The sequence below is a fragment of the Ictalurus punctatus genome, chromosome 17, assembly GCF_001660625.3.
Source record: "Ictalurus punctatus breed USDA103 chromosome 17, Coco_2.0, whole genome shotgun sequence".
Classification (NCBI taxonomy): Eukaryota; Metazoa; Chordata; class Actinopteri; order Siluriformes; family Ictaluridae; genus Ictalurus; species Ictalurus punctatus.
The window spans coordinates 15,805,243-15,821,869 of record NC_030432.2 but is presented as its reverse complement, the minus strand read 5'-3'; the positions used below and the strand labels follow the sequence as shown (position 1 = coordinate 15,821,869).

The 16,627-nt window shown below is 37.9% G+C and overlaps 1 protein-coding gene across 1 annotated transcript; it reads left to right on the top strand.

Annotated features, from left to right (window-relative positions):
* Positions 1 to 1,441: 1,441 nt before the first annotated feature.
* Positions 1,442 to 14,964, top strand: LOC108277680 (transcription regulator protein BACH1). The gene is made up of 5 exons (XM_017490489.3): positions 1,442 to 1,666; positions 5,999 to 6,253; positions 7,116 to 8,315; positions 9,538 to 9,744; positions 11,532 to 14,964. Exons 2-5 carry the CDS (start codon positions 6,014 to 6,016, stop codon positions 11,904 to 11,906), a joined length of 2,022 nt encoding a protein of 673 aa, XP_017345978.1. The 5' UTR covers positions 1,442 to 1,666; positions 5,999 to 6,013; the 3' UTR covers positions 11,907 to 14,964.
* The last annotated feature ends 1,663 nt before the right edge of the window (positions 14,965 to 16,627 follow it).

Sequence of the window (16,627 nt, the reverse complement as noted above, 5' to 3'; positions counted from 1 at the left end):
AGTATGGAAAAGGCTAATAAAAAACAAAGAGGAGTGATTTGTAAATGTACTTTGACTTATGCTTAAACAACAACAAAAAATCCCTTACAAACAAAGACAAGGTATTTGATGTTTTACCTAATTAATGGCATAGTTTTTTGAAGGTAAACGTTTATTTTGAAATTGATGCATGCAACATGTTGCAAAAAGTTGGGACAGGGCAATTTAGGACTGATATCGATGTGACAAGTTGAAATAAGGTGATGTAAAACAGGTGAGGCAATCGTCTAATCATAGTATATAAGGAGCCTCCAAAAAAAGAAAAGGCCTAGTCCTTCAAGCGCGAGGATGGGTCAACACTCGCCAATCTGCCAACAGATGCGTCAGTGAATAATCCAACACTTTGAGAAGAACATTCCCCAAAGACAAATCAGTAAGATTTTGGGCATTTCAACTTCTACAGTGCACAATATAATTCAAAGATTCAAGGAATCCGGTCAAATCTCGGTGCTTAAAAGGCAAGGCCGAAAATCACTTCTGAACGCGTGTGATCTCCGATCCATTAGACGTCACTGTCTTAAAAACAATCATGAGTCTGTAAATGATATCCTGACATGGGCTCGGTAATACTTTGGTAATCCTTTGTCAATCAACACCATTCGCTGCTGCATCCACAGATGCAAGTTAAGGCTTTACTATGCAAAGCAGAAGCCATACATCAACATTGTCCAGAAGCACTGCTGACTTCTCTAGGCTCAGTCTCATCTGAGATGGACAGTAGCACAGTGGAATCATGTTTTGTGGTCTGACGAGTCAACATTTCATCTGTGATGGTGCCATTAATGCAGAAAGATATGTACACATTTTGGAACAAAATATGCTGCCATCCAGAGCAGGACAATGCCAAACCACTTTCTACCCAGATTACAAGCACATGGTTGCGTAACCAGAGAGTGCAGGTGCTAGCATGGCCTGCCTGCAGTCCTGACCTGTCTCCAATTGAAAATGTGTGGCACATTATGAAGTGCAAAATAAGGCAACAAGGCCACATACAGTTGCACAGCTGAAGAAATGCATAATGGATGAATGGAGGCAAATTCCTCTTACTAAACCAACTGGTGTTTTCAGCTCCCAAACACTTAAGTGTTATTAAAAGAAATGCATGTAAATTTTCAAAAAATAAATTAAATTCACAAAGCAAAACATCAAATAATGTGTTTATAGTACAGGGTGAATTGAACTTTGAAATGACTGCAAAAAAAAAAACATTTTCCATACTGTTCCAACTGTGTTGTTTTGGTTGTATAATTTATTAATAACCATATACTCTATATAATAATACAAGACCATTTTAGGACATTTGCATGAAATAAAATTTATGGAAAATAATAATAATAATTTAAAAAAACGTTGTGTGATGTAACTAATTATTACAAGATATTAGCTAATGGCATTAATAATTATGTAATTTAAAACGGGTGATTTTTTCGAGTTTCAAGCCAAGCTAAGGTTCAATTCTCCCGATCTGGCAACCCCGTGTTTAATCACATGACTCCATGTCTTCGCAACTTGTTCAGCTAGCTAGCTAATGCTTTTCCCCTTTTCTTTTCCGCATTAATAAACACAGCTGTATGATGGATAGCTGAGGATTTTATTATACATTTTCTCATCTCAGGTGATATGTCAGGTTAGTTATGAGTTTTCTTGTTTGTTGTTGTGCTTGTTTACGGTGTAATGTAGAATATACGCACGCTCATTCCTGCATATTGTACGTTAAGGTCATCTTCCTACAGAACGAAAGTTTCTTAATCTAACTCCGTATAATAAGTGAGTCTGATTATATAGGTCAGGGATGTATGTGAGTTTTAACAGATGATAACTTGGATCTCCAGGATGTAGATCAGTGAGCAAGTCAATGCTGGAATGTTCTTCATTTTCTGCTGCTTAAAATATAAAGCTACTTTGATATCCGCTAGATCCCTTCAAATAAAATGTAGATCTAGAAAATAACGTGATCAACTCAGTATTTCAGTTTTTAGAGATCCATATGGACTAGCTCATGTAGTTAGCTAGCTATGTGCATTAGGTGTTGTCCAAGGCCGCGGTGTGGGATCAGACAGTAAGAAAGTTCTCTCACCAACATCAGACTGTCCTGCTGTAGTGACTCACACGCAGACTCGGCTTCAGGATGTTCTTCAGGATAATAATTTGTGGGATCAGAGGTGTGTCAAGGAGAAAGATTGCCGCCCAGACCTGACTATGCTGATTACCTCAACATTACTGACTATTTACACATGCAGTATGATAAACCTACTGCATACACAGTTTTCCTGTTTCAGTACACAGGATCTGTTATTTGTAGTATTATATTTTTATCTATAAACTAGTGTGCGCCAAAACAATGACAAAATTTGCATTTAGAAGATGTATGCATTCAAAATTTACAGTCTTTCTGCCACCGATATGGATCAACAATGTTGATGACCTCATTCTGCCCTTCAGCTTCTCATCACATTTTCTGTCCAATCAAACACTCTGTAGAATCGGAAGTGTCCCGACCCCAACATTATACAAATCCATTTTGTAACTGTCACTAGAGTGCTGCAGGTATGAGGTGTTTTTGTAGGCCAAACCAGAAGTTAGCATCACCCTGGTTCCCTCGAGATAAATTCAGTAGGATTTGTCCACTGGTTTTTAGATTATTGCAGAAAATAAGCTCCGTGACCAACTAAAGTTTATGATTCTTACACTTTTTTTTTCCTTCAAGATAATCTTCACAAATGAACACAGCTTTTGTGAATTTTGAAGCCTAAATACAATCGCCAGAAGTGAAAAAATAAATTAGGCTATAAACAAACTACACCACAATCGCATGACTTCAATGTCACCACCGCTACACTTCTGACAACTCTTTCAGTCTTTATTTAAAAAACACTACAATTGGAAAATACTATAAATTAATATATCTACAGGTTGGAAAGGTTGAGTTGGAACAGTTTGCAAGAACCCGGGTATAAACACAACGGTGCTGCAGTAGATGAGATTTCCTGTTCGCTGTGATGACGTCTAATGTCCCTGACAACCTCTGTAGTCCCATTTAGTCACTTGTTAGCAACCGTCTTTTTCAAGACACGTAACAGCTTTAAAAAAATCACGAGTGAGGTATTACTGATGTATTTTATATTGTAGAATAAAACGTAAAATATCTTGAGCTTGTGTTAACCACAGACCTTATTTCAGGCATTTAACCAAAAACCCATTCAAAAAACTCATTGACTTCAAGACGATGTAACCGGAAGTGCTAAAATGCTAACTAATTTCTGGGTTTCAGGACTCATTCCTGCACCACGTTAGTACAGCCTAGCCTGGGCTGTGTGGTAAGCTAAACACTATTGGCTATTTAAAAAGGGTGAGGAGTCACTTGTTATGTCCCACCCTGGGTTCCTGTTTCAGTGGAAATTGCATCAACACCTCAAATTTAGCTGTTTATTTTGGCTGCTGTCGTGTGCTGCTAGCATTGAACTCATTATGCTGAGTTTTATGTTTAAGATTTTATGGTGGAAACAGTATCTTTTAACAGAGAGCATGAGAAAAGGCAAGCATGAGTGCACAGAGCAGTATCAGGGAGTGTGGTCATTAAAAAGGTGCCACAAACAAAGTGCAGACCCTGGCAAAAAGAAGCACTCATGCTCAGTGCTCAGTGCTCGCAGAACTGAAGTGCTCTCAAACGAGAGAGTTGCTCTGTACACCCACTGGACTGTTCTGTGCTCATGAATACCTTTGTGAGTGCAATTCACAGCAAGTTGCTCTCATTTTTAATGACATTTGCTGACATAGCTCTGCACAATCAGGCTGGCCTCCCTCACACTCTGTATAACTAAAAAAAACTATTTAATTATTTTTAATTACTTATTATTATTATTAACTGGCATTTGATATTTTATCAGTTTACTCATATTGAGATGTTTACTTTCTCAGGATGAGTTTGCAGTCTGTGCCGTGTTTGATCATTAATTGTGAAAAATACAGGGTGTCCCATACGTCTCCATACAGCACATATAGGACTGTGTTTATCAGCACCACGTTGGTTGTGCCTTCATCTGTGGATGTTCGTGGACGTCCACTTCTCAGTTGGCCCTCAACTCTTCCAGCCTTTTTGAATTTGTTAAGAAGTTTATCAACAGTGTCGTGTGTGTGTGTGATGTTTCCTGTTAAAGTTCATTGCAACCTTGAGACAGCTTCCCGATCCAGCCATGAGAATGATTACAAAGGCATTTTGTCAAAGGCCTTTTTAAAGTCTATCTGGAAAATAATATAATATGTACTGTGTATGAAAAATTTTGGAAGACATTCTGCTAAAAAGTGTTCATTTCCCTTATGTATGGGGACTTTTGGGACACCCTGTACAACTGTTATTTCATGCCATCTGTTTATCAGGGCAACAGTATACACTAGAATTACATCACTCAGCATCACATGATATTAGAGTAAATGTAAGCAAGCATGGTAGCAAACACCAGTATCGGTATCGATGCATCCTTAGTATGCAGGACAGTCTTCTCTATATGTAAACATTAAAATGGCAGGTGTAAATGACACTGTCTTGACTGTAATCAGATTACTTGAGATGGATGATAAAAGCAGGCGTTCATGGGGCTAACTTTTAATAAAACACAATGTTTTAGATTATCTTAAAGATGTACCCTATATAACGCCTTTAAAAAAAGATAATTTTTTTTTTTTATATACAACCATGCTGTTGAATTCTTGGTTCTGGTTGGTTAGGTGTTAATTAAATTTCCTATAACAGCAGCTCTGACAGTAGTTCCAACTGTAATTCAAACGATAGATTTATATTAATGTGCTTGTTATCATTTCTACATTTCTATATTTCTTATCAGTGGATGCTTCTCATAATCAAAGAACCATGACAAATAAATACTGTGTTAGTATTTAAAAAAAAAGAAAAGAAAAGAATAATCACTGAATTGGTGAAGAATTCTGTAAGCATAACACACAGTTTCTAGGTAACATGACAAGCATGTTTTTTTTTTTTGGTATTGTAAACTTCAAGAGGAAAAAAGAGAGAGACTAGTTAGGGAATAACTGTTTATAGCTGCAGTGACATAAGTGTTAACTGCAATTAACCTGTCTTGTGGACTTTCCATAACATAAAATATACAGTCCCCTCAGAAGCTATTGGAACGGCAAGGCCAGTTCATTTGTTTTTGCTGTAGACTGAAAACATTTGGGTTTGATGGATGTGAGACGAGAGTTCAACATCTATTCCCTGGTATTTACATCTGGATGTTTTAAACAACATAAAACATAGAACTTTTTGTATCAGACAACCCAATAGTAGGCGAGCAAAAATATAGGAACAGATAAGTTTTGAAGTATATTAAAGTAAATAACACTTAATATTTGGTTGCATATCCCTTGCTTGCAATAACTACATCAAGCTTGCGACTCACTGACGTCACCAAATTGTTGGTTTCTTCTTTTGTGATGCTTTTCCAGGCTTTTGGTGTTTTTTTTGATAGTTTAACACAAGTTGTTTAACATTTCTCGATGTAAATTTGAGGAAATGAAAGCTGAAATTCTATATATATTGGCATGGTGAATAGTTTTGTAAGCATAGCATGCAGTTTCTAGGTAACATGACAAGCTACGTGTTTGTTTTTTTGTTTTTTTTTTGGTATTATTAACATAAAGAGGAAAATAGAGTTACGGTGAAATAAATGATATAGTTATGTTTAATGTTGTGGAAAGTCCGCAAGACAAGTTCCTGTTTTCACTTATCACACTGCAGCTATAAACAGTTATTGCATTAGGATTCACACTTTTCCGAGCCACCTAATTTGGCCTTGATGTTGAATACATGAACACCACTATGACTGCTGATCATTAGGTGATCAGCAGTCATAGTGTTGACTGATCATTAGGCTGAGCAGTAGGTGTTTGTACTTTTCTACTTCACCTCTCTGTTCAGTTTATTCCTCTTTGTGCTGTTGTGCAGGTGAAATTCAGCACCATGTCTGTGGATGGCTCCCGGACGTCAGTATTTACCTTCCAGTCAGCTGTACACAGTATGCATGTCCTCCGCTGCCTGGATGAGCAGAGACAGAAAGACATCTTGTGTGATGTGACAGTGGAAGTGGAGAGCAGGAGCTTTCGAGCCCACTGCTCAGTACTGGCTTGCTGCAGCGCCTATTTTTACACCAGACTCCTAAACCACACGGGATGGAACTCGGTCATCACTCTGCCTGAGGAAGTAATCATTTGCATTAGTAATTACACATGCAGCTTGATAACTAGATATGATATAACTTATGATAAGCTCCCTGAACAAAAAATGAGACGCATGTCATTTCTTTGCTAACATAAGGAAGCAACCCATGTCTTAAGATAGTCCTGTCAGTTTAATCGACACTATTTTGATGTTTCACTTGGATTTCCTACAAATCCCACAAGGTTTCTATGGGATGATGGTCCACATGTGGCCCCTATGCACCCTATAGGTGTCATCCTGGGACTTCACATTGTCGGTTTTGTGTACTACTTGGATTTAAAGCCCAAAAGATAACCTCAGAGTAGTCAACAACAGGCGATGTGGTTTGATGCTAAATTACATTCATACTGACATGCATCCTATTGAAATTATATGTTAAAGCGCTGCTATTGGTGGACACAACTCATTTTCTGTCCTTGTTTGGAGCTTATTATATGAAGGCATTTTTAACCATTTAAATTGATAGAATATACATTATTGGATGTTTACTCCATGGGAGCAGGGAGGCGTAGTAGTTCACACGTTTGCCTCGCACCTCCATGGTTGGGGGTTTGCATGTTCTCTTGCATGAATCAGGGGTTTCCTCCAGGTACTCCTGTTTCCGCCCCCAGTCAAAAGACATGCATTGTAGGCTGATCGGCATCTCTAAATTGTTTATAGTATGTGAGTGAGTGTGTGTGTGTGATTGTGCCTTGATGGGCTGGAAACATGTCCAGGGTGTCCCCTGCCTTGTGCCCCGAATCTCCTGGGATAGGCTCCAGGCTTCCTATAACCCTGTGTAGGATAAGTGGTACAGAAAATGGATGGATGGATGTTTACTTTATGTATTTTCTTCCATCCCCAGATCACAGTAGAGGGCTTTGTGCCTTTGCTGCAGTTTGCTTATACTGCAAAACTTCACTTCACCAAAGAAAACATCCAGGAAATTCACAGATGTGCTGAGCTGTTGGGATTTCACAATCTTGACAAAGCGTGCTTTGAGTTCCTCATTCCGAAGTTCTCTGATGGCAGCGATACTACTCAGGAAGCCAACAGGAAGAGCAAAAACAGAAGCAAGATCATAAACAGCAATGAAAAATCGCCAGCTGCCAACGAAGCCTGTGATCGTATTGACGAGCAGTGCACTAATACTGAAGGAGATGGTGTAGCTCTGGTTTCTGGAGCTCAAACGGTACAGAATGTATCACCTCACGATACAGAGTGTCCTAATGAAAGGCCTTCTATCACCTCTGATAAGAATATTTTAGATTTACCTTCAGTCTCATTCCAGTCTGCTACTGACCACCAAACAGAACTGTGTTTACAGAACTGTGGGCCACAGCTATTGCCACCTTCATCCATACCTACCGGTGAAGTGTGTCCCTTTCTTTCAATGCCATGTAGCACTGAGAATGACAATGTGCATCCTGTCACAGCTGGCTGTGACGGTGGCATTTTGAATGGACTGGCAATGGATGATGTTCAAGGTGAATGTCTAAACATGCCAAACGTTGCTGAGGGCCAAATTGAACAGCCTGTAAGAGATTTAGAGCCAACGTCGGACTGCAGCCAGTTATGTCCCCTGTCCTCCAGGGAAACAAGTGAAGTCTTGGACAGCATTGCATCAGTGAGCAACTTGGAGAACAGCGAGAGCACCAACACAGAGACTTTTGACCCCCCTGAGCAAATATTCCCCAACCCAGCACACAGCAATGGCTCCACAGAGAGAAGCACAGTAGAGAGAGAGGTGGCTGAGCATCTGGCAAAAGGGTTCTGGCCAGACATGAGTTCCTCGTTGACAGAGACTCCGGAGCACATGGAGCAGGGAGCTGCTGGAAATGGCTCTGACTTCCACTGGCTCAAACACCTGGATTTCGGTGCTGCACCTGATGATTGCCCTTTCCTTAGAGACTTAAACTCCACAGAGGAACCGCCCTCATTGAATAACAGTCCATCAAGAGAAACAAGCAGAGAGAGTCCCTTTGTGTCTCCTATAAACTCTGGTGACACCTCTGAATGTGAGCATGAGGCCGACTCTGTGGTTAGCAGTGAGCAAGCATGTGAGGTGAGCGCGATGATTGGCATTGTACAGTAGGTGAATGAAATCACACGTACAGCAGTATATGCCAAATAATACCTGCTGTCCAGTTGTAGCTTGGTTTTGGGTTTAGTATGTTGAGAGTAGGTTTAAAAAAATGTTAGAAGTAGCAAAAAAGTCAAAAATTTTGACAGGTTTAGCCGCTGTTAAAAAATCACTGGCATATGATGAAGAAATGAAAGATCCGTGCCCTCCAGGTTTCTGAAACTCCACATACAAGCAATTTTCCCAGAGCAGTAGTGTTTATTTTCTCTGCATTCAAATACAAGCCAATCAGGAAGGATGAAAAGAAAACATCAGAGGGGAGGGGAGAAAATAAAAACAACAAAAGCAATCCGATTTAGAGGTTTAATGAGCTACCTAACCTAATACAAACCAAAGGAAAATTAGTTGAATCAAATTCAAATAAAATTGAATTAATAGAATTTTATTAATAAGAATTAAATAAATTAAATTAAATAAGAAAATTAAAGCTTCCATGACTCCCTAACTAAAAAAAAAAAAACCCAGAAGAAAACAAGGTAAATAAGAGTTCTCCCTGTGATACTACTGATAGTTATATACAAGGTTCTGGTAGAGTAAGTTTACTTTGATAAACACTTGCTCATATGCAGTAGATAACTAGTTTGCAACTCCAAAGAAAACAACAAACCAACATGACCTAGATGCAAATATTAACACTGTTTGGGGTAAGACAAGGCCTAGGAAACAAGAAAAAAAGAGCTGGCTGTTTGCTGTTTTTTGCTGCTGCTGGTGATCACTCAAATTGTGTTCCTCTGTAATTGATGTAAAACACACACTGCACAAGAGGAAAGTAGCCAGACATGCACTCACTTCCATAATCAAAATATCCTAGGGCCGTAACACTCATGTCTACCTGTGACAAATACAAGTTAGTTTGCTAGCAGTTCTCTGGCGATTTTAGACTAGTCAGTTATTATGCTGTGTGGGATGGCAGGAAGACGTTTCTAAATTGCACATTTATGAACTGTACGTATAATCCTGGCATTTATAATAAGAGTAACATGTTGAAATGTTCCTAGGCCATCTTCAGTAGTTCAGTAGTCCATATTGATTATTCCTGTTCACAGGTACTTCATGCGGTTCTCTTTTCTCTCTCTCTCTGTCTCTCTCTTGCACTCTCTCTCTCTCTCTCTCTCTCTCTCTCTCTCTCTCTCTCATTCTTCAGGTGGACTTGCCGTTCCCCGTTGAGCAAATCCCGAGTATGAGCAGGCGAGCTTTCCTGCAGATTCTGAAGGAGCAGAGTCTCACGCCAGAACAGCTGGAATTTGTACAAGACGTTCGGAGGAGAAGCAAAAACCGCATGGCTGCCCAGCGTAGCCGGAAGAGAAAGCTAGACTGCATCTACAAGCTCGAGGGAGACATCAAGAAACTGGTACAGTCTATGTATTGTTTGATTACAACACTCTCTACTGCTTTTTGAGTCAAGTAGGTTTTTTTTTTCTTTTCCTTCCATGTAAAGGGCTAATGAGTGTGTTGAGTGTGTGCATGTACAAAACAACCTGATTGCAGCAAAAAATCAGATTTTGCCAATACCAAAACTTAAATCAAACTGTAATGAAAACTTTAGGTACATGTCCTAAAATAATACTTTATTCAATATATGGATACTGCTTAGGGAGTTTTGCCATTTTTATATATGATTACTGAAAGTGTATTGTAGTATATCCTGAGCACTGTTAAAATCCCACAATGCACCACACTAGATTAGTGTCCATACAAAGTAACTGGAGGGATGCAGTGCCACCCACAATGCACTTTGCAGAAATAGGAAGTCAGGGTGTTTTCTCACTTGGTTCTTTCTTTCTCAAACACCAGCTCAAATTTTACACATAATCCTTTGGGAAGTGACCACACGGTGGGTGGAGTGCGACTGCTTTTACAGAGTGCCAGTATATTTTTGGTCACAGAAGAGCAAAGTTAAACTTTTCAGAAAAGCGCAGAGTAACATGAAATGTTTTATCTCCCGGCCAATCAGGTTGCAATTTGGGGCGCAAGTGAGAAACAATCATGAAGTCTTGTTAGTGAGTCCATATAAGGAGATTTATGACGCGTAGAATGGAAAATATTTCATGTTCCTATGTTGCAATATCACTAAAAATATCAAGTTGCCTGTTTTTGGCACATTCATCGTTATGTGACATCCTGCTTTAACTGTGGCTGCTTATTGTCAAGTTACACAAGCAGCTCCTCTTCTCTCTTCCAAAGCTACAGCAAAGACAATCAGCCTCTTCACTGCCAGAGTTAAATGAACCTTTATTTAATCTTTATTACTGATAATAACAAATAAAATCTAGGTGACAAGCTAGGTCAGTTAGGCAAAACTAGCCAGGACTGCTAAGTGCATTGTTGTCGTTACAGTGTGAAAATGGTGCTCTAGTCAGCACCTTTTCTGTTTTTAAAAAAAAAGGTCTGTGTGAAAGCAGAATAAGGTGACAGTTTGGACATGGAGCAGGTCTAAATAAGTCATACACATTAGTCTCATTTGTTGGAGTAACATCCAGAAGCCAGGTGGGAGCATTATGTAAAATATAATAGCTTGACTAAAGTAAAACCTTTGGTTAGTATAGTGTCAGCAATAAATAAAAGAAAAAAAATGAACGTAATCAAATAAGTAAATAAAATCATATTTTATATTTGATCAACGAAAGAAGCAAGTGTGACAGTCTTTAGAAGAACTGTGGCACATTCTCCAAGATGCTCAGTAAAACCTCCTTATCTAATTTCCATATTAAACTGCACAGATTGTACACGAGACTGCTAACTTTTTTATTAATCAAAGGATTGTCAGACTCAGTTTATTGCTGTTTGTGGACACCTGGCCCTCGCACCCATATGCACTTTTTAACATCCAATTCCAGATGTTCAAAGATTCCTTTGCTGTTATAATATTCTCTACTCTTCTGCAAAACCATGTCTTCAATTAGCTCAGTTTCTGCGCAGGGGCAGTGTTATGCTGGAACATGTTCTGGCCTCTTAGTTCCAGTGAAGGAAAATTGTAATGCTACAGAATGCAAATAAGATACGGAAGATATCTGAATAACTTTGTACATGCACTAAATAATCTGATTGTTTGCCTAAAATCTATTCATTTAAATTGATTTGATTTAATAAAAAAGGACAGTTGGGAAATTGACTTTTGTGTTTGTGTGTGTTAAACAGAGGATTCAGAAGGAGAAGTTGCTGCAAGAACGTAACCAGCTGAAGCAGAGTATGGAGGAGACACAGCAATCTCTCTCAGGTCTGTGTGAGAGTGTGTGTACTAAATCCTCAATGCAGCCAGAGCAGCTGCACGTCTTAGCCAGGTATCTGTCCCCAGACTCGCCCAGCTCGGTGCTCCTCACACCCACTGCCTCCCCAAATCTGCCCTGCCTCGAGGCCTGGAGCAGCGAGCCAACTCAGCCTGACTGTGCTCAAGCTAATGGAACAGCTAATAATGATGATGATGATGATGATGATAATAATAATAATAATAATAATAATAATAATAATAATGCTGGCACCGTTCCAAAGCCCAATGATTATTCACAAACATAATCATGATAATCAAGTAATACAAGCAACCATTACAAGCAAATACAATACAGGACACGGGCACACAAAGTTGGATTGCAAACGGATGTAACAGAACTTCCTGTAAATAATTTTCACAATTTCAGTATTTGGATTTTTATTAATTGAGCTGATTATGAAAAGCAGGCTTGAAAAGCAGCTTATAAGGTTAATTATTTCTCTGGGTGTAAGCATTTGAAGCCTAACTGCCAATTTTTATGTAGTGTAGTCCCTAACAAAATAGCATTGACTGTTTACATGCACATCAATATTCCTATATTAATCGGAACTTGGCAATATTTTAATTACCATTGAGTCATGTAAACATAGCAATCTGAGTGCCCGATTCAGATTAAGACAGTGTTCTGATTTCCACCCTTGAAACATGCCTGTTTTCATTGTAAATTTATTGCATGTAAGCACCTTATTCAGAAGATCCAGAGAAAGTAGATATACACACATGCTCAGTTCGCAAGGAATTGTGGGTGCTAACAGATGCTTAGCTGCAGGCTAGGTTTCTAATAATGACAACTCGGGCATACTTACAACAAACATGTATGCAGGAATATTCCGATGCCTGTATGCATATAAACATCGTAAACATCATATGGCTGCAACCCGAATTTAGACCTTAATCATAATTTTATGTGCATGTAAACATAGTCGTTGAGCAAGAACAATGAAACGAAATCCCATACATTGGGGTCATCAGCTTGTGAGCTGCGGTCTGCAGTCTAGATGTGGCTCCAGCAAAGTATTTCATCGGCTCAAACTGAGCATTAAAAAAAATAATACTGTACATATTTTTTTTTTAAAATTATATAATAATAACAATAATTGGCCATTGTGCAGTGACTCCAGTTTGCTAAATCTGAACCTTCACAGCTTCTGTATCAAATGTGATATGATGAAGAGCCACTATGAGGCAAAACATAACCACTTCAAATTGACGCATCATATTTATAGACAGAACCTACACACTAATGGGTAATTATTACCAGGTAATTATTGAAAGCATTCAGTCATGTTAGTTGCTTATCCAATCCTTTGTAAACAAGGAATTTTAGTTGAATACCCCTGCCTTAATCAAATAATCAAAACACTGCTCTGTGTGGAAGAATAGGACTTAAGCATAATTTCATATGAATTGCCTTTTGCGTGCAGTAATAGGAAAATCTTTATGCTCATTGCCTTTTCTTTTCTGTAGTTTTGAAATTTATCATTTATCCACACCGCTGTGCAAATTTTATTTTATGCACAGCAGAAGAAGGATAGAGTCAATAAACCAAATGTTCCTGTTTGAGTTTAATCTTGATAACCAGGATAAGGCAGTTGCTAAGCCGGTTAATTTCAACTCTGGTTTAAGCTATATGTGTTCACTGTTCAGTGGCAAATAGTCAGTTGGCAGCGTAATAACGACATTCTGCAGTACACTGCTCATGTTGAGTAGAGCTGTGCTTCAAATAATAGTTTTTAGCATTTTAGACAAGATGTTTCGAAAAATGAGATGCATAGATTTCGCAAAAGCTGTAAGAAAAATCACAGACCCCCTTGGTACAGACTGAGTTTACAAACAAACAATTTTAAACCAATTAGGCACGTTATTTAAATGTGTACAATAATAGTTATTAAAAATTATTATTATTTCTGGTTTATCTACCCATAGAACCCATTTTTCTTAACAACTTTAATAAAAAGAAAAAATAAAGCATGGACCCCCTGGGTATGGTACACAGATGCCACTTTGAGAACTACAGAGTTCCACTATAATGCAAAAAGGATGGAGTTGCTTTTGCACTGTTTATATGGTTTATACCTGCCTTTTGTGATGTTCAGCACCATTGAATGTCATTTGATTACTAGAGTAACTGATTTAATATAACTTGACAAGAAAATAACTAAATAGTAAATAGGATCATATGAAAACAATAGTAGCTGGTTTTCCCTTTAATTACATGACTCTTTTGCTTGTATTTGATTGGATAAGAAGCAGATTGCTTGTACTCAGTTATGCAACACCAAGTTTGGCCTGGAGAGTGACTGCAGCGTCTGTCGTGATAGTTAAGAGGTAAACTTCACTTTACCCCAAAAATTATAATCGGTATGTTTTTTTTTTTTTTTTTTATTCCTTAAAATACAGTAGCTGGAAAGGCATAATAATCATAATGAGCTGAATCTACTGCCAGGGTGTATACAGTGTAGTCCTTATCAAACCTTCCATCAGCATTCCATAACTGATCAAAAGAAAGATTAATTGAAATCCCATATAATGTTGCAGAATTTAAACATTGTATCATATGAATTGCCTTTCATGTGCGATAATAGGACCACCTGTCATGAATAATAATCGTCAACCATAACAAGCTTAATTTGTCTTTATTCCTTTTTACTGAAAAGAAGGTGTAATGATGTAATGTTCACTGCCACTGTACTAAATTCACCCATAATTTAAATTTAAGCCAGTACATAGTAGTACTTTAGTGGTCCAACCTGTAATTCTCACTCAGGAGTAAACGTTTTGGTTGTGTAATTCTGAATATAATTTTACTTTAGTTCTTTCTTTACTTTTTCATAATGTTTATGAATAAATGTATAGAACTAAATTTGCACTGTTAGTAAACATTTCATATGAAATTTTAGCATGGCTTAATAATTGATATTTGTATTATTCCTGTTGCAAGATGTGCATGAGCCAAATCATATTCAAAAGTAAGGATTCTTAATTATCTAAGAGTCTTCTTTACAATTTAGAAATCGTAGTATTCTCGGCACATTCACCTTATGCACTTTGTTATACTGTACAGTAATTACATTGCTTTTAATTATGCTTGATTTTTGATTGTCGTAATTCAAATGTAGCACAATAGACACAGCATTAAAAGCATAACACGAAATCTAAATATAGTGTGCATATGTGCTGATATACTCATATTAACAGAGGGAATTGTTACAGGCTCTAAAATAACTGCCATGTATTATTAGGTGCTTATGAGTGAGCCGTTTGTAAATGGCTTGTAGTCAATAAAATCAAACCTGTAAAACACTTTGTTTTCTCTTGTTTCTTCTGCTGTTTCCATAGTTTACAATGTTATAGTAAAGGAAAAAGACACACACAGGGTGTAATCTGGGAATAGCCCCTGGATGAGACACCAGTCGATCACAGAACTCCAAACACACATTAACATTCATTCTCATCTAGCGGCAGTCCACACATTGGCATGTGGTTTTTGGGATATGGAAGGAAACCCAAGCAGAGAACATGTGAAACTGCACACAGACAGTAACCCGAACCCAGAAATTACACAAAGATAATTTGTAAATATTAACATTTGTTTATATCATGGTGTCATTTCCACAGTCAGGAATTGGCAAAACATGTGCAGTGTCACTATTTGGCATTTGGCATTTTGCATTTGGCTGTGTATCCCTTTTTAGAAATTGTCTTGGAGAAGTTTGGAGTGAAAAAAACCTTAATAAATAATAATAATAAAAAAAAGACATCACTTGGACACAGTTATGTCCATTTGGAAACTGTCACTGGTTGCATCAGTTGATGATTTTTACCAGGCTGCTGCAGAATGTTGTAAATAAGTAACTTGCAAAACAGTATAAAAAACAGAATTTTTAAACCCATAGAACTTCAAAATGAAAAAAAAAAATAATAATTTGCATTTAAAATAATATATAAAAATTGTGTAATGTATGGTTATCAGCAATAAGTTTTGTTTTTATACTGAGCCTGTTTTATTTATTTATTTTTACAAACGTTGCCATACGGGTTGAGACTAGAGGCACGCATTGGGACTGGGATCCCGCAGGACCCAAGTAAAATGTTGTATGAGCAGGAGGTTTACTTTAATACTAGCAAGTGGTTGGATATTTTTGGAACTACAGTGGGTATAAAAAGTCTACACACTCCTGTTAAAACTGCAGATTTGGGTGATCTAAAATGAAACGGAAATGTGTGATCTTTTTACACATTTAATATGATGTAGCAACCGACAAAACTCAATTGAAAACCAAATACAAATTGTTCTTCTGAAGCCTTTCCTTTGTTGATTTGGATTTGTGATTTGGGTCATTATTGTTCTGGAAGGTGCTATTTTTCCTCACCTTCAGCTGTCTAACAAAGGTCTACAGGTTTTGTATGGCACTATCCACGCTTCGCTCTATCTTGAATAGAGGCCCAGTCCCAGCTAAAAAGAAGCAGCCCTATAGCATGATGCTGCCACCACCATGCTTCACCGTGGGTATGGCATTCTTTGGCTAATAAGCTGTCATGATTTTGCACAAAACATATCTTTTAGAATTATTCCCAAACTTCGTACACATTTGGCTACATGGTTTGAGGTAATTGTATATATGTTTTGGCAAAATTAGGAAGGCTTGGATTTTATTTTATTTTTCTGAAAAAAGGCTTCCATCTGGCCACCTGAGATTGTTGTTACATGCAGCGAGTGACCGATACTTGCCAGATATTCAAGCTGCTCCTTTAATGATTCCGTAGGTTTCTTGGCAGCCTCCCTGATAGGTTTTGTTCTTTTTATATATACATGTGTGTGTGTGTTTTGGAAATTCTTTTGTACCTTCCTCCTGATAGATAGCTTTAAACAGTGAGAATCTGTATATGCTTTGTAAGTTCTTTGTGGATTATGGCTGTAGCAGTTGGAGGAAACCAAGATGTCAATAAAATCCTATAGAAACAA